This window comes from Coloeus monedula, assembly GCF_965178545.1.
Source record: "Coloeus monedula genome assembly, chromosome: 2".
Lineage (NCBI taxonomy): Eukaryota > Metazoa > Chordata > Aves > Passeriformes > Corvidae > Coloeus > Coloeus monedula.
The window spans coordinates 53,280,845-53,299,949 of record NC_138782.1 but is presented as its reverse complement, the minus strand read 5'-3'; the positions used below and the strand labels follow the sequence as shown (position 1 = coordinate 53,299,949).

Here is a 19,105-nt window from a genome sequence, read left to right as displayed (position 1 = left end):
CAGGAGTTGTTCTCCTATTATGGAAAAACTGATAAATCGCCACTGAAACACAGCTGCAGCATGCACAAGTCAAACTCCCAGGATTCTCACACAGTGTCTAAGAAGAGTCTCTATATGCTGGGACTTGATGCCTGAGTTATTCTATCTCTTCATTCAGTTTCTCTCTCCAGTTTAGATTACTGCTTCAATATTCACCGCATGCCAAAAGGTCACAGTATGAGACTCCCATTCTTCAAACTCTGCTTTACATGCCATAACTTTTTATAAATCCTATCTGAATACTACTTTTTTCCTCAGTGCTGTAAACAACTGCTACCTTCTGCTCATCTGAAGATGATCAAAGCTACCTGAACAGATATTCTGACTAAAGGAATTTAAATCTGATATTACGGCAGGTATTGAACTCTCCACTGAACTTAAATCTCATTTTAGAAAATTACATGCAGAAGAGTCAGGAAGACAGTTTCAGCACTAGTAATCTCAAAAAAACAACCTAAAACGTACAGGCAAATCCTCTAGAATACTTCAAGCATCAAGGAAGGTAAAGTGAAAGAAAAATATTTCCTTACACAGCAGAATATCTAATCCAGTTATGGAGGGAGAAAACCAAAATGTGGTCTGTCTAAAAAGTGAAATAGTCACAAGTTTTTAAGGCTGAACTTAGTGTAGTATGGGTACCATTTTTATTTGTAAAGACTATTAGCATGCCAGTATTAGCAAATGCCAGGGCAAAATGTCCATTTCTGAGCAGTCTTCTATTTTAATGATGTTTTATGTTTTGCCATTCCATAAGCAAGCTGAAACACAACCATTATCTAAACACCCTACATTTTTGTTTCTGTACTATTCTAACCAACAACTTTCTACAAAAAACTTTACTCACGAAACAACACACTGAAAATGTTCTTTGCAAACCAGCAGCATATCATATTGATCAGATAATCTTTCCAATTTATTATTCAGAAAAATCAGTGAGAACAAACGTACAAGCTACAATATATGTCTTCAATGTTATGTACTCAAATCTTTAATTGTGGAAGGGAGTCTATGCTGCATAATAGACCAAAGCAATAGAAATGGGTAGATAACCTAAAAATGACTGACCAATCTTCATACTGAAATGAATGTGTATAATTATTAATCACTTCCAAATTATCCAATGTTTGAATGTTTGTAGATAGTTTCCTGTATGTAACTTTATTTTTTGAGTACTTACTGGAATCCTATAAGCAGACACTGAGCACCATGCTTGAACACCAGAAGTCAGGGGATATTTTCTTTAAAGAAAATAGTCATACTAAAAGAGAAACTCCAAAAGTTTTATTAGAATTTCAACAGACATTGAAAAAAATATTGCATAATGATTGAAAACATAATATTTTAAACAAAGCAATGTGGTATCAAGTAAAAGAAAGACTGCAACAGCTGTCTATATATGCTGTATGGAACATGTACCAGGAAAGGGATATGACATTTTTAAAATTCAAGGGCAAATCTGAACAAGTCACATTTTGATAGACTGACTATACACCACAGATGTTTTACAAACTGCATAGCAGTGTAAAAAAAAAGTTTTATCCTCAGTATACTGTATTCCTGCATTTGGAGCAGTTTACAAGGCAGAGATGTTGTTTACAACATAGATATTTTAATAGCTCTGGATTCTCATAAAAAATAAACTAATTTAACAAAAAAGCCTGTATCTACATTTGAAAATAAAAGTGCATGTATTGAGAAATAGTGTTATTTTTTAAGAAGAGTCTTAAAAAGTCCATTTTAATGGATCGACAATTGATGATACTTTAGATGCAGTTCTGCACTGTGCTACAAGCAAAGTTCTAACACCAGTTCCTCTAACTGAACATCCTCTTTTCCATAAAGCACCAAGACACGTGCCTGCCTACTGTACTCATCAGGGTTCTGGGGAGTTACAAAGAATGTAGAGTACCAAAACCACCACACTGCTCACTAAAAAATACCAGTAACCCAAGACAGATGTTTTAAAGTAGATTTAGCCATAAATGCAAGCATTATCTCCTCAACACTCAGGATCCTTCCAGTCACACAAGTACTTTTAAACATTGGAGAGCAGCAGCAAGGAGCCATTAGAGCTAAAAGACAAGAACTGAAAGTTTCTCTCCTGCCTTGTACCGAAGAATTTGTGGGTCATGAGCACTTCAGTGCATTCAAAGAACTGGGCTGCGGGTGTAAGATTCCTACCTAAAACCCAGTTGGTATAGTCAGATCTGTACTTGAATCTAGATTCTCCCTTCCAGATAACTGTGGTAACAGCTAAGAATTACTGCAAATGTTGCTAACTTCTGTAGAAGGTTTACTCCTTTCTTCTCTTCAAACAAGAAAGAAGAGAAGTTGTGGAACGAGAACACACAGTTTGAAGATCCAGGCAAAGCTTCTATTTGAGCTCTTATAATTTCAACTCATGGCACTGAAGAACTAGATTTTTTTTTTCTGGGCACCTGTAGCACTCTGAATAGCAAAAAGGCAGTGAATGTTTAGCTGGACTGAATCCAGAATGGGAAATGCACAGATACGAAAGTTGTGAAGTGCAGCCAGACTAGCCATAAACAAGTGTCCGGTACAGAAATTACAAGTAATAAATTTAGCCATTTTTGTAAACATCTCCTCCTTACTAATCTCTTTTTTTTTCCCTATAATGGAAATACGTACTGTATTTCATTGTTCCAAGCTCTGGTCTGTTTCTGTTTTAGCTTTGTGGCACAGTTGCTAAGTGCAACAGGCTAGAGACACCGACAGGAATACAAACAAGTTGGAAAGTCAGTTCAAGTTATTACAGTTTTGCTATACCAGGCCATTTTTCATAGCATGTATTCTCTGTTCACAAATGCTTTGTAGGATCTTTTTTTTATGGAAGACTGGAAGCAAATTGAAGTTATTGGTTAACAAATGTGGTTTAACATAACGTTTCTGATATGCCTTATGCAATTAACAAATCATGTCTCATCTTATGAAGATGATACATTTGCTATACATACCAGTAATTTAAAATGCTCCTTTAAAAAGCAGCATTTTTATAGACGAATTAACAGAAAAGGAGACAATACATCTCACAATACCATAGAACAAGTAAAGCCCTTTCATTAGCTGCGTTGTAAATTCATAACTGTTCATCACATACTTTGAATTTCTGACTTCTCAAGCAATTTAACCCTCAGCCAACTGCAGGACACGGAAAAATTTTCTGAACATTTGACATTGATATCATTGTAGGTGTGAGAGTAAAAACTAGTATTCCATGGTTTTAGCTCTAAAAGTTTTGCTCCCAGAGTTCAGAAGAAAAATAGCAATTGTTGACATGTCAAAACAAAGTTGTACTAAAAATTAAGCTGCTGTAAATCTGAGTTCACTTAGATCATTCCTAAAAAACCTTTATTTTAAAAAAGCTGATCCTAGATCACTTGTTAACTAGGAAGAGCAGTAGAACACTGATTTCATGAGAAAAGATGTGCTTAAAAGCTGTGTTTGAGACATCTATTATAAAGTTTTGAATTCATCCTTATCTTTCAAATATTTGGATTATAATCTGTTAAAAAAAAAAAAAAAAAAATAGACCAGATACAGAAGGTACAGAATTTGGATAGGACTTTTCTCTCACTACAATTCAGTGTTTCCTATCCAAATGCAGGTACCATTTAGAGGCCATTTTTGAAATGTTATCAGTCAACAGCAACATGGGCACCAGTGAATCAGAAAACACACCTTAGGATTTTGTTCTTAAATTATATAAGTTAGATAAAACTACCCTGTCCAGCAAGTTCCGAATTTTTCAAACGTTAAGGCAACTTTCATTACTTTCCAGCTAAACAGTACTATAAAAAATAAATGTCACTTCAAACCTTATATACACAGTGACAGAGTAGATTTAGCTAGAAAGTATCTTTAGTACATTAATAAAGTGTCTCATAATATTACCGAGGTTATATCAGGTGCTTGAGTGTATGTGCAATTGGAGTGGCTGCAATACTTAAAGTACTGGTTTCAAAACAGAGCGCAGTGAACGTCCCTCCTTCGTGAGCTCTCGCGTCACACACATACATGGCAGCGGAACAGCCTCCTCTCTTCTCTCCACAGCATTGTAGCTACACTTCTTCAAGTGGTCAGCCATGCTCACGATGTCAGCAAACTTCCACTCATTTACAGTACAGAATGCTGTACTGAAGCGCCAAACCTAGAAAATAAGCTGCACTTAGGTTCACAATGTTTTAAGATACCTGAAGTCAGAGCAAGAAATTACATCCTTGTACTATAAAACTTTCAGGTAATGTTGTCTATAAATCACACTAAAAATCAACATGACAAAAATACACCATACAGAATTTAGCATTCTCAGTCCCAGGCTGATTCAGGCTCCAAGAAACTCTCTGAACACTGGGAAGAAACACAGGCAATGTTTTTTGTGTCTACAAAATAGATACAATCAGAAATTAAATGACAAGGTATTGCAAGACCAACCACAACAATTTATTTCTTATCAACTTCTGCAATTCCAAATGAGTGTTGCAAATACTCTGCAATTTCGGGTGGGGAAAATGGTAAAAACTGTATTACACAAAGGTCATCCAAAGGTTTTAAATTATTTCAGTATTTAAGGCACTCAGTACCAAGGCAATAGATAGGATATCAACAGGTTTGAAAAAAAAATTGCTGTAAACACTACACAGACAAGAAAAGCAAACTTTGCAGGCAGCTTTCCCACTTCTATGGAATACTGATCTTAAAGCAAATCATGAAGTAATCTTTTAACATTTTAAAATATTGGAAAAAACAGAAGTAAATTTACAATTTTAGCAAAAACTGGACAGACTCTACTTCTACTTCTCCAAGTACGGAAAAGACTGAGACAACCTGCAGCAATTTTCACTTTTTCTATACAACAATCTCTTTCTTGAAGGGTTATTATACCAAAATCCAGTGGTAACAGATATAATATTAAGAGAAAAAGCAGAAACAGGACCAATGTAATACTTTCCCTTTCACCTTCAAGATAAAAAAAACCCCAAACTTACCTTCTCTTTTACCTGCCACGAACTTCCTTCTGGGTACTTTCTCTTCTCCCAAAGCAGTATCACCATTCCACGTGCTTGAAGCAAGCTTCCACATACATCTCTCATTAAACGTGACACTCTTGAAAGCTGACACAAACTAAAGCCATCTAGAAAACTAGCAATGTGCTGCAGCACCTCAAAAGGTAGACTACTCAGATGATCATTGTGTAGTCCAATTAAGCAGCTTTTTGCTGGTTCTACTAATACTGTGGATATACAAGGCTGAACTCCAAATGACCTCAAGTGGCGGTCATGAATAATTTTTGCCCCTTGTGTTGAAGGGCAAAACCTTCGTTGAGAATACGTACACCCATAATATGCCAAAGGACACCTCTGCTCCATCCAGCCATTAAGGCCAGCATGAATGTCTCCATGCACATTCTTAAAATGCGATGAAAATTCATTCCTTCTAAACAACTGTCCACAAACAAATGTAAACATTGAACGCTGTTTTGTTTGGTATCTAGCCACATATTCCAATACCAAATCCAATCCAAGGGTCTGGAATGGACTCGGATTTGAGAGCTGTGGGTTGGCATGATCACATGCAGAAGCTGAAGCTATTTCCCCCACCATTGTATTTGTGGCCAATATAGCAGATGGGAGAGAAAATGTTTGGGTCCCAAAGTCAACGTGATACACATCGACAGCGCGACTTTCTGATATTCCCCTACCTCCAGGAGAGTCTCCTAGGCAAAACAACAGAGCTGCAGTGATTAGATCAATTCCCTGAAGACCCATAGGATCTTCTGTTATCTCCAAATCTGATGTATCAACAGCTTTGTCTTCTTTTGGTGTTGACCAATAGTGGTTAACAAGGAATCTGTACGATTGATGCCGTAAAAAAGCATCTATGTTTCTCAATCTTTCTTGCTCCACTTGTCTCTCTAACATTTCTTCTTCATGAGCATTATGGGGAAGTAGTACATGATTAACATTGCCATTAACTAAGTGATCAGCTGATATTACTTCAACTTGTGCTGTTACAGGGAAGGAGCTGCATGACTGTAATGCTTCATCATCATGAGATGCAGTACATTCACCGTTTGCTACACTGGACGGTTTTGAATTAGATACACCAAGATCTTCACTGTGGTCCAACACCTTTGAACATTCATTGTCTACATGAAAGCCATTACACAAAAGTGAGGAGTTACTGAGGTTTAGATCTAAGTCATGGTTTTGCACTACATCACAACAAATACCACTAGAACCATTTTGCTCCATTTGTGAATTTTGACTCAGGCTATCAAAGTTAATTCCCCCAACTGCTCCGACATTATCTTCATCTGGATTTTCAGAGTCAGACTTTTTATCCTGAATAATGCCACTAGAAGCTTGTTCTTTAATCCTGGGATCTTCTTTCATTTCATGTGGTGAAATGCAGAGGTTTGAACTTAACATACCAATGTCCCTTGTAGCAGTGTTCAGGATATCCAGAGCAGCAGCTAAACTCCTCGTTGTTTCTACAGTAGCTTGATAAAGTGCACCATAGGACTCTTCATCTACAGGCATCAAGCCATTGGTATGCACTGTATCAGGGGCACTTGATTTGACAGATGTTTGCTCTCTAGATTCTGGTATTTGATCACCTGCTTTTGACATCATAGTTGCTACTTTAAGTGATTCTAATAACATGCGCTGGTCTTGAAGAGCTAAAGCCATATCTAGCTGCTCCACTTCATCAACATCTTTACTCAGGTTTTCGTAAGATTTTCGGTCAGCATAACTGACTGGCCATCTATTCCACTCCATGGTACAACATACCACACTTGCAGGACAAACTTCTAGATGATCAGCAATTTTATTTCGGGCTACTATGAAGGGACATCCAAAGCCACTATTCAAACAAGGCACTCTTTCAAGTGGACATAGCATGCGATGTTCCTCAGCTTTACATGAGTGAAAAACTGCTCCACAAACCAAGGGGCAGCCAATCAAATCACAGGAAATGCCCGGCTCTGGTCTGGTCATACAACGACGGCTGACACAGTTCACACAGTGTAAGTGTTGCTGATGTTCCTCCATGATTGTAAATCCAATTCTGAGCAAAGAGAAAGGAGACAACAGCACAGAATGAATATTAACTCAATATTGTTAATATTTACTAGCTACTATTTGCAGTTTTGCATCCTTGGTCAGTTGACATTCTAAGAAAACAAGTATGTAACACCTTATTTCAAAGAAATGGTGCTTAAAAGTTCATCTGAAAATTAAAAATACACATTTGTATCAGAGTTCAGAACACAGTACATGTTTATTTACCAGGTCTAATACATGCAACTTAAGTAAAAAATGTTGTATAATCCTTCACTCTGGAATAGCCCTTTTTCCCTGCCCATTGCAAATAGATCATTCCATGAAAAACAAAGCATTACCTTTGACTATATAGCCTACTACCTAAAATCATAAATGATACAATTGCACAGAGTACAGAGACAAAATGAAGGAATCCAGATTCATCCTCATGTCCGTCCAATTCTCTAAATTAAACAGAGGCAACCTGTTTCCCAGGCTACCTGCTACCACCTAAGCTGCTGGCACCTTCTTCTTGCAGTTCTGCTTAAGGCAATCTGCAGCCTTCAGTGAGTATCTCAATTCCCTGTCATGTGCCATACTCTCCCCACTCTGTGCTTCTGACAGACTGCAGTCCTTTACAACAGCTCTTCACTCTTTTTCTTCATCTCTAGCCTATAGCCCCTCCATTTTCTACAGTCGTTGTTGTACAAGGGTAGCAATTATACTACGTAATTACACTACACATTAAGTAAGTCCTTTTATTTCACTCAAACCATTTACATAAATCTTAAGTTGCCAACATGGTCCTATCTATATGTCCAGTTCAACCCACAAAAGGTAATTTTTTAATGCATCCTATGGCCGCCCTGATCACAATACCAGCAATTCAAAGTGTAAGGATATCAACAACTCTACATAACAAGGCCAAACAGCAATAAAAATCAAAATACATATACATCCATGGTGCAATCTATAATAACACATTGATACCAACAAAAAATTCAATTCTTTGTTGTGGCATGGAAAAATAAATAAAAAAGAAAAAAATAAGAGTAAACTTTGTGTCTTTGTATCATACTCTGAGAAAGTCCGGAACTGCTCTCTAGCCGGAGTGCAGGCCCACACAAGTTACCAAGCTCTCCCCTATGCTCTTACAAACTCCTTCTCGGAAGTGATACCAGTAGGGATTGAAGTTCAGAGGTATCACAGAATGACTTGCACAGAGCAAAATCTAAAAAATACTGTTTCAAACATACGTTGCTCAGTTCCATCTTTTCCTTACTCCTCACCCTCTAGGCATTTTCTTGAGAAATAAAATGCTCAAGGAATTTAAGATTAATAAAAATGGTTCCTTATTCTGCTAACAAGTGCTCTCACACATTGTCTTTAGACTAAACACTTCAGTTTTCATGCATTAAACCTTCTTAAATTAAAATTACTCTAAACTATAAAAACGAAACTGCTTAGTATCATTCCTTCTCTTCAAACTGAAGGTAAAAGGAAACAAAAGTGCCTTTTAGACACTCCACTTTAAATAATTTAAAGCATTTAAATAGAAATCTGTGTGACACTTCACTCACTTGTATTCTTTTATAATGCTTTGAAATTCATGCCAACTTTAAGTAGCAATCAGTGCTCATCCCCCATCTGTCGTAATTTGGATAACTTAAATATTTTAGCCACCCACTCTCCTGAACACTTTTAACTAAAAAACATATGTGCTACACTTAGCAGGCAAAACACAGCTGAATTTCCCCCACCATACCTTAGCATTTATATACTGAGTTACAGTAAGTAATACTGAGTAATAGTAGGTTTTGAGTATCAGTCACTGGACTCAGTGACTGACTTACTCAACATTCTTGCAAACCTCTCTGGCACACAACCTGTTTTCAACTTGCAAATTAAGTCAGATGGAATCTACTACAAAGAGATGAAACATGTTCAGTAAAGAATGAAAAAATTATTTGACTTCTCTGAAGATATTTTTGGTTCTTCCAGCAAAGCCCTCTCTGAGTAATTCTTGCCAAATACCGCAGCCTGTTGCTAGGCCAAAGAAAATCTCAGAAATTGCCATCACTACTGAAACCAAAATACTTCTCCTCAAGTCAATAGGTGAGCAGAGATCAAAAGGAAGCTCTCAGGTTATGTGTGTATTTTAAAGTGCATAAGACAAAATGGAAATAGCACTGAAAAAGACAACTGCTCGTTTATAATGCCAGGGCCTTTAGAGAGCCCAGCCCCTGCTTCATCTATCTAAACAGAGTCCTGTTGCTCCCATAAAACAATGGCCTGCTCACTTCAAGCTGGCCAGAAGTGAGCCACTTGGAGAGCAGCATGTGGGTGCATTAGGGGCAGGAGTACCTATGACTCTCTTAAGATGGGACAGTGTGTTGCTAACTGGGCTCAGCTGCACAGGTCACACCTACCTGTGAGGGTAACCGAGATGACCTCTGCCTCACTGTGGGGGTTATGGATGCTCTCACCCTATCAAGCAGCTTCACTATCCACTTGACAGGATCCCAGGTGAAAAGAGGGCACTCATGTCATGAGCTGCCAATGCCCTCTACCCACGGGGTGAAAAAGCTGGGTACAGTGTGACAGCAGCCTGGGGGGTAGTGCTGTCAAGACTTGGAGGATGCCCACAGGAGCGGGTGTATTCCTCCACAGCAGCAAGGGCAGGCCTGGGCTGCCCTTTGCGCTGCCACCGCGTGGCTCCGTGCTGGGCACAATCCGGGCATGTAGAGCAGGTGGAGGCACACATCCATTCCAGACCCTCATGACTGGCTGCAGCCCATTCCTTATCAATTGTGACACTTGGACTTCAGTGGCAATTTCACATCAACACCATCAATCATGTCAAGATGTGTCACATGACAGCAATTTGGGCCAAAATTTTACTGATTTTGAGCAAGGCAGACAAGCCACCTTCACTTAACCCAGAAAGCGGACATATGTCAATTATGTTGGAAAAATAGCACACACTGCTAAGCCAGCACTATTCTACTGCTTCTAGGCCAAAGCTGGCTCACATGCAGCAGCTCAGAACACAGTCAAACTGAGCTCGTGTTTGCCTGCACCATTTCGGTAGACATAGCCTAAGTTAGTCAACCATCATTAAATACTATCTTTAAATAGCATGAGCTTACACAGAACATTCTATTAAGACAGTAAAACATCCTCCTCCCCAGCACACTATCTTGGTCTTTAAAAGTCAGATTGTGAAACCTGAGTTGCACAATGATACTGGCTTTTCTCAGGTTCCTGAACTCCTTTCACACATAATATTCAAAATTTTATTATTTCATATAAGCAAATGACATTTCAAAGTAAGAAGGAAACCAAATCTGGTGAAAACATCAAATATCACCAACAGACAGTGTATGAAAGACAAAGCTGACACTAAAACCCCAAGTCTTATCAATAGCTAGATGCTAATTTGCTCTGTAACAGATGCTTCAGGTTGTTTTCATCAAGAAACAGTTATGCACAAAATCAATTAAATAGATGAAGTAACTTATGCTCTCAGTTTCTATAAATAAGAAACTGGTTACCAAGAAGCCTGATATTAGCTGCTATTTATCTTAAAATTCAAATCCTTTGTCTCATTATCTAAATATATAATTTGAAATATCTTCAGACATCCGTAGACCTTCAGCAGAACATTCACTAAAATTCTGCGTTCTGCTTACAAGCCTTAACTCCTCAGCACCTGCTGCAAAACTTCAATTTAGTCAGAATGTCACATTTTATTTATAGGTTACTACAAAGTCTCTTTAAATATATTAAATGTCCTTTTATGCATTTTTAATTTTAATACTTGAGCTTCAAACTCAACAGCTGTTTTGGGCAGTCATGAGTTCCTAGACTGCTTGAACTACTTAAGGTTTCTGATATAATTCCATTCTTAAATTGCCAATTATTTCCAAAGGAAAAAAAAACAAATGCCCCTATCAAACTGGTGAAATAAATGGATAAGACCTCAAGAATTAGCACACTGATTAATCTGCAAATGGCCATGACTCACTCTATTTTGTAAGCTAACTTTGTAAACTGCAGAACTTAGCACCTCTTTCATTCAGAGATTAAGAGCATTCACATATTAATAATTTCCCATTAAAGAACCATAACCAGTATATCATCAGTACTATACTGAGAACAAGAACTTCCCTCTTCCCAAATATTTCCTTGTAAGGATAAAAACCTGTTGGGTAAAGGGGAGATAAAGAACATTTTCGCTTGAGGTAACAAAGTCCTTTCATTTCCTCTAATACAGCAAATTGAAAAGGCTAACAAAGAATGTCATTGCTGACCTAAAGAAAAATACCTGTCATTAAAGCATGTACCAATAATATTTACAGTGTTTATATCCCACTGTGTTCCTTGTCACAATATGGTCAGAAGACAGTGTCAGATCAATGACTACAGCAGGAACGAACAGCTGTCCTTTTCTAATAGTGTAGTGTCAGCAACCAGCTTCAGTTCCTTCAGTTCAGGGTGCCTAAGTACACACACTTGACTGTTACTAGCAGAGAAACCTAAAAATACATCCCGTTCCAGTGAGGTGACCACTGCTCTCAGAATTTGTGCAATCACTTGATGTTATTGTACATAACTATACAGTCAGCTGACCAAATCAGCCAGAACATGCCTTGAAAATCTGTCATAATTAAAAGGATTAAAATTCCAGCTGCTACAGCCACATGATTTCCAGTTGCTGTTGTAACACAAACATTAAAATAGCATAATAAGAGTTTCAGACTCACACAATGTTTCTGCTGCAAGTGCAAGCTCTCACCTTCTTCTATACCACAGAAACACTATACTTAGTATTATCAAACCCAAAGCCTGCTTGCTCACTCTCTCCTATAGGAATTCTTTGAGGCCAATAAGACAGGAAATCACAGCAACCATTACTGCTATTGGAGGCCTCCATTATTCAGCCACCTTTTATTCACCAAACCTATAAAGCTCAACTACTTTTGAGACTTTTCTATCAAATTCAACTGAATAAGCCAACAGGTTCTTAAATTACTGCTTCAAGGATGTAGAAGACTAGAGACACACAAGCTGTACTACAGGTTTAAACTCCCAGGAGCATCCAAATCCACCCACAAGCAAATACATGCAAACCATAGAAAAAAATTCCCTTTTGTTTTGGACACTGTAGAAATGACAGCTGTATTTCTAAATCTTCCATCTTCTATGCAGGTTTCTGTCAGGAGCTTCTCTTTCAGATGCCAAACTTAAATTCTCAACCTTAGAAGATACTAATTACTGCCCCCCACCCCTAAGTTCATCAGGACAACCCTGATTTCTGTTACGACAAGGCAGACCAGGAAAACTAAAACTATATTCAAAACAGTTGGATGAGTGTTCACTGCATTGTCAAACATAAATTTATCCACAACAAAGATGAAAGCATCTTCCTTGGCTGGTAGTGACTGCACATACTACACATACTAGAAAGAGTCTACATTAATTTATTGTTAATCACTGAAAACATGAGAAGAGCTCCAATTACTAAAGCCCAAATGACTATATAAGTAGGATGCAACTTCAACCATTATCATCACAGTCTACAGCTATTATTATGTCCTACACAAAAGTGGCAGAAAAAGGTTACACTCAAAACATGGCTTTTTGCTGCAAGAATAAAAACCTCAGGGGGACACATACTTCCGGAAAGATTATAGTTTTATCAGTGGTCTAGCATCAAAGGAATATATACCAGCTGCTTTTTTAAGCACAAATCAAAATTACCTATCCACCTCACAAAAAAAAAAAAAAAAAAAACAAAACAAACAGACCAAAGAAAAGAAATCTCTAACTACAGCAAAAATAACGAGCACTGGAATTACAGGGAAGTGCAACCATTTTTATGCCAACCTTATAAAGAAGACTTTTCCATGTCTTCCCCTGCCCCAAATATCCTTTCTTTTTAGTGGCAAACCATCTTCCTACCTTTCAGAGAATACAGGGAGATTATTTCCTCCCAAATCATTGCAGCCAATAAAAAGAATAGAATTCAAGGGGAAAATGACCCAAAGCAAAACACTGCTTTGACTGAAGAGGACCTTCCACTGATGCCCTACGTGTCTGGCTTTGTTCTATTTTAGAATAGAAGCTCTGATGAAATGACAGAACACTTTCTCCTATCCCTGTTAAACTCAGTTAAAGGAATGTTAAAAATCAAAAGCAAAACTACTAGGCTTTTCTTTAGAGTACTTTTGTGACAGATCTGCCATGCATTCTTGCTTCCTTGACACATTCCCCAGAGAAGAAACCCAAAGACCTCAATGTGCCCTTGGCCACACACTGACACAGGACAACCGCACAAGGAACAGCTACACTTGCTGCATGGCTCAGGCACAAAAGCACTCTACCTGTTGAGATGGTGACAGGGCAGAATCAGCTAGAGAGCCAGTAGATTTCATGTGTAAAGCACTTCTGAACTTGAACACAGTGTGACTCCTCAATTGCTGCAGATTCTGCAAGAAATGAAATCAGAAGTAAGGTTTCATTTCAGGTGTAGACATTGCTTTCCATATGTACAACCCCCTGAAAAGGCCATGTTCTTACACTATCTGGGGCTACAAACATTGAATTTTTTTGTAGCTTTTATGGGAATATAAAAAAGTTTTTAATAAGACTTCCCAAGCACAACCTAAGTTCTGTCATTTTAGCATATTGCTAGCTGTTAGTCACACTGGATGGTAACCTAATTATATTTAAGGCTGTAAGAGATTATTAAAAGTTATTATTCTGACCTACTGCACTTAATCCACTGCTCTGACCACTTCACGAAAAAAAACCAAACTCGAATGAAAGACTGCAACAGATGGACAACTAGAAAAAATAAATAAAATTTGATTCTTTTACAAACTGCATTTTAGTCTAGTTAAAATGTGTCCATCATCAGTCTTCATACATGGGAACTTACCAAGCAGTTACTTACTATTAAAAAGCTTTTTACTGTAACAAGATGCTTTTCTATTCTTTCATGCCCAAGGATTATCACTAAAACTTAAGAGAGGTGAAACTGAGGTGATATGCCCAAAGGAACAATGACATTCTTATCCCAGTACCAACTCACAAATCCTCCAGAAAAGCAGAAAAAATTCCCCAGAAACCAGAAACAGAACTACTGGAAAAAATAATGCATTCTGTATTACAGTAGGTAGTTTTCACCACCCAAAAGAAACCAAAAATAAACCCTTCTTATGTAATATTTTAATTCATACATGCTACTGCTGAAGAATTCCTGACCTCTGCATACTTACAGAAATCAGGCCAAACATCTCATTAATATACTGTTTCAGGTCTTACTACACAAGTTTAACCAGGTCCCATAGCAAAATGAGAAAACAACTTAAAAGTAAATAGACTATGAAAGCCACTTCTCTCCAACATCCTACACTGAAATGCAGTCTCATGTATTCTGTACATATCAAGTTATTTTTTCTGTTAAAAATACACTCTTGTTAGTAGACAATGGCCTAATACACACCAAAACAGACAGCACCCAAAAAATATTAACAGACATCCCCACACAGATACCTTATCAGATTACACTGAAGTAGAAATGATGGGAGTTTGTCCCAAATTATTTTGAAAGATTTGAAGTAAAACGATATTATAAGACAGACAGTTTTAACAACGTCATTCTATTTTCAGGTATTTCCCTTTCTTATCAAATGAAAGGCACTTTTTGCAGCAACAGTTAGGCTCTTCCCCCTTCCAAGCTGCTTGGTTTTAAAACCAACAAAACAGAGACAAAAAAAATAAACAGTAAAAAAAATAGACAGTTTTAAATAAAACTATTGTCTAAACAAAACCTCACCCATCTCAAATAGTTGATGACAGAAAGCTGGGAATACATCTCACAGTGAGCTATGAGCTATTTCAGTATGTTTCTAACATGAATGAAGAACTGGAATACAAGAACATCTTCACTACAAGTTTGTGCAGGGTTTTAGGACATACGATGATTCATCGATTTGTTATCTCTAATATCATTTAGACCGCCTTTTCCAAATGTCAGCAGGCTTGATGCTATTTCTTTTTGCCCAAAGACTCCAGCCAAACGATCCTATCCAAACACATTCCTTATCTGGTGACAATAGTGACTCAGCCAAAACAAGGTTTTGTAAGAGCATTAAAGCTTTGCCAATAAAGCACACTTCTATAAAGATCCTATTTGCAATGAATCTATCACACCAACAAATTTCTCTGTCAAACAGGACTTTTGGAAAACTACAGTTTGTACTAGAGATGTTTCTAAATAGACAAATAAAAGCCTGAATTTCAACAAAACACCACCCACCTTCCAGCACCTCTGTAGCCAAGTCTGAACCAGGTATCACAATCAGCCTGAAACACTACCTAAAGTTTTACATGAACAGCTGTAACTACACCACTCAGAAACTTACCTCACTATGCCTCTCATTCTCAAGCCTTAAGTTTAGACCTATCTTTTTTTTAATCACGATTTCACATTAAGAGCTTAGATCAATGTTGGACATTTGGTAAGAAACAGCACAATCTACTCAACTGGATGTTCTACCCACTGCAGCCGTTTGCAGGGTACTGAAGCTTCAAACAGCATTAACAGATTACTACAAAGTTGTAACAATACACCAAGTGTCACATCAGAAACTATTAAAAACAGTAGCTTGCAAAGTAAGTCAGAATCTGGAGCTCCCCTGCCATTTCAACTCTCTTGGCCTGTTTCAGAACAGTTTATATGACAAAACTTTTCAGTCTTCTGCCTTCATTCAATATTGAGACTAGACAGTGTCCGGACATTTCAGACAGCTTACACAGATTTCTCTGCAACCATCAATAATGTAAATATTTGTTTATTTGTGGTCTGTTCAGGAATACTTACCACCCCTTATACAATCTAACCATCTCACCAACAGATACATTATTTTTATTCTTACTATGCAGATAAGGAAACTGAAGGGAAATTGTCACCAGTACAATGATGACTATATATAATTCCCTGCTCCCATCTCTATACCACTGGATCTCATTGCCAGAGGCAAACAGCATTTGCATCCTTTTAGACAGAGCCCACCAAAGAAACAGGTCTATCGGTATGAGGAAAATTTTGTTACTTTTAGTTCAATTGGACTGAATGCAAAACAGGGGTTTCTTACACAGCTGAAATCTGCAACAGCTACAGGAACTCATCTAACGACTAATAAACATATGCTTTCTTCTTCACAAAGCTGTAGACTACACCCTCTGTTGTAGACACTCTTTATGACCTAAAAACCTGGCTGTCCAAAACCATGCAGAAATCTTGTCCAGAAAGTTTCCAGCCAGATACTGCTTGTTAAACGCAGCACTTATTTTGCCCATTAGACTTCTAACATCAAAGTAGGAGGCAAGGGAAACGTAACCCAAATTTGAGAAGTTAATTGAGTAAATGCAGAATTTAGTGCAAAAGAAAGAATGTTCAGGCAGCGGAGTAAAAACACTGCTTTTGCCTAACTTTTGCCCATTCTGCTGGGATTCTCCCATTCTCTAACATCTTCTAACTTTGGAAAAAAATGAGACAAGAGACCCCAAAAAAGTCTCAGCTTGCAATACAATCCAAACTCACCCTCACTAATCTATTTCTTCTCTCGATGAAACTTGACCACTATGGAGAAATTACACAGATATTCACATGCATACAGAGTGGAAGACAGAGTAAAGCTGCCAGTGCATTTTTCAGTATTGCAGGTACTCAACTTGCTTACCAACAAAGTTCTTCTAATATTTTTCTAATACTTCTGGGAGAGGGGTGCAGAGGGGAAGGTCATAAATACCTAACATCCTCATCAAATGGGATGCATGAACCTTAATCCCCCAAATCACAGCACAAGTTAAGGTGTATCACATCAACGTGCAGCAGAAGGCAGCAGGTGTCCAGGTGAAGGACTTAACCATCAAGTATTCCACACCAATTCTAGAGAAAGCAGAAGTAACATCTTGCCTTAAGTGCTAGCACAAGCAAGGTGAGGCTGTTACTTCTGGGGTACTGGGTTTGGACTAGTATGCTAACAAACACTTATCTGGCATATTAACAACATAATCAGCAAAAGGGAAACAAGGATTATGAAAAGCTCCTCAGCCAAATCCGAGTAGAGCTTTACAGAACAAAAGAAAGCCACCTCACCAGCCCACAGGTTATTTCCCTTAAGAATCTGAAGACCTACTGCGAACAACAGCGACGCTAGAACTTTTGGAAGTGAGGCCACACAACTGTTCCAATACGCGAGCCGTTGAACAAGCTGCTGTCATCTCCCTGTATGCTTCTGATTGCTGACCCGTGGGGTTACAGGAGTACAACCACACAATCCTCTTTACCTTCATAAAGGGGAGAAACAAAGGCTCCACCGCACGTCAAAAAACTGCCATTAAAAAAAGGAACTGCGAGACAAAACACCACCTCTTACATAGTCTGAGCACATCTACTGGAAATAACACAAACACGGGGGATTAGAGAAGGATTGCAGCAATACCTCTGGATTATTTGCTCTCTTCCCCCTCCTTTCACGCAGAAAGGCGACTCTTCGACTGCGGTCTCCACAGCACCAGGCAGACGCCAGCCCTATGCCCTTCCCACGTGCTATCGCGACACCCCGACAGCGCTGGCAGCACGGCGGGGTCAGAGGAAGCGGCCGCGGCAGAGCTCAGTCCGCCGCCACCCGTGGGCCGGCGCGGGGGCGGGGCGGCAGCAGCCATCCTACATGGCCCGGCACGGCCAGCACACACCCGGCGCTGCGGGCCCCGCGGGGCACGGGCGAGGTGGAGGCGACGCCGCCGGAGCCGCACACCGAGCTCCCCGTAGCCTCTTCCAGCCGCCACCTGTCAGGGGTGGCGGCGAGGAGACGCCCCCGGGCGCTCGGGCCCCCGCCGGGCCGCCATTTGTTTACCGCCCGGCTGCCGGGCAGCGGGCGCGGCCCCAGGGCCCGGCTCTCCCCGCCAGTCGCGGACAGCAGCGGCGGCTCACCCGTCTCCGTCGCTCCGCAGGCAGGCAAGCAGGCGCGGGAGCCTGCGCTGCACCTCGCCCCTTCCCCCCGCCGGGCTCCGGCTGCCGCCGCCGTGCACGGTCCGCTTCTCTTCTCTTCGCTTCGCTCCGCCTCTCCCGGCCCGGCCTCGCCGCCCGCGGGGCTCCCGGCGCGGCCCCGCTGCGGCCGCGCCCCCGCCGGCCGCGCGCGCGCGTGCCGGAGACAGGGCCAGCGAGCGCGCGCGGGGCGGGGCGGGGCGGCCGCGGGGCGGGGCCGAGGCCCGGGAGCGCGCGCGCGCCGGCGGGGCCCTTTTCCCCCGGCGGCGGAGGGGGCGGGGCGCCCGGATGTCGCGCGCGCTCCCCGGTGCCCCCCGCGCGCGTGCGTGCAGGCGGCCGCCGCCGGGGCCGGCAGTGGCGGGGGCGGCCGGGAGGGAGCGGCGGCCTCGGGGCTCCGGGTCCTGCCCTGCCCTGCAGATCCGGGAGCCGGTCCCCGGCTGTGGGGACACTGCTCCTGCAGCTCTCCCGAGTCCCCCGGGGTTCGCTACCGGCGGTGGCGCGGGCGGAGGGCACAGCGAGAACGGCTGCTGTCTTGGGTCCAGATAGCCGCGCTCCGCTCGCCTGGAGCTGGATCACCAGCTTTGGTTCCAGCATAGATCCAGCACCACCACAATCCATCCCGTAACCAAAGTAACCCTTTCTGGGCCTCTACAGACGCTGGGCCTTGCTGAAGCTGTCACCTCAACAAAACCTTTCCTGCTAGCCATCACAGTGCGCCTTTTGGTGTTACTGGCAATGCTTCTCTAACACTTTTCTTGGAGTGTGTTACACTTACGGTCCAGAACTTTCTTGCCAGAAACTTGCCCATGCGCCCACAGGTGCAGGTTGTTGAGCCTTCCTTTGGAGGTTCTGTCCTTCAGCCTATGGCTGTACCTAGGTAGGAATTATACAGGGTGTTACCCCTGTAAAGGTTCTTATTCCTGATATGCATGCCATGTTT

General features: G+C 40.5%; 1 protein-coding gene across 3 annotated transcripts; it reads right to left on the bottom strand.

Moving 5' to 3' along the window:
- Nucleotides 1-1,298: 1,298 nt before the first annotated feature.
- On the bottom strand, nucleotides 1,299-18,262 carry FBXO30 (F-box protein 30). Of its 3 annotated transcripts, none has more exons than XM_082276644.1 (4): nucleotides 18,112-18,262; nucleotides 13,490-13,594; nucleotides 5,046-7,128; nucleotides 1,299-4,207 (listed from the first exon to the last, which is right to left on the bottom strand). In XM_082276644.1, the coding sequence occupies exons 3-4, from the start codon at nucleotides 7,110-7,112 to the stop codon at nucleotides 4,004-4,006; spliced, it is 2,271 nt and encodes a 756-aa protein (XP_082132770.1). In that variant the 5' UTR covers nucleotides 7,113-7,128; nucleotides 13,490-13,594; nucleotides 18,112-18,262; the 3' UTR covers nucleotides 1,299-4,003. The 3 variants fall into 3 exon arrangements, with proteins under 3 accessions (XP_082132770.1, XP_082132771.1, XP_082132772.1); XM_082276645.1 differs by lacking the exon at nucleotides 18,112-18,262 and adding an exon at nucleotides 17,621-18,085; XM_082276646.1 differs by lacking the exon at nucleotides 13,490-13,594.
- Nucleotides 18,263-19,105: the final 843 nt, after the last annotated feature.

Coding starts and splice junctions, on each gene's coding strand:
- FBXO30 (XM_082276644.1), bottom strand. CDS start 7,112: ATGGAGGAACATCAGCAACACTTACACTGTGTGAACTGTGTCAGCCGT. Junction 4,208..5,045: donor CGTGGCAGGTAAAAGAGAAG/GTAAGTTTGGGG, acceptor CTTATTTTCTAG/GTTTGGCGCTTCAGTACAGC.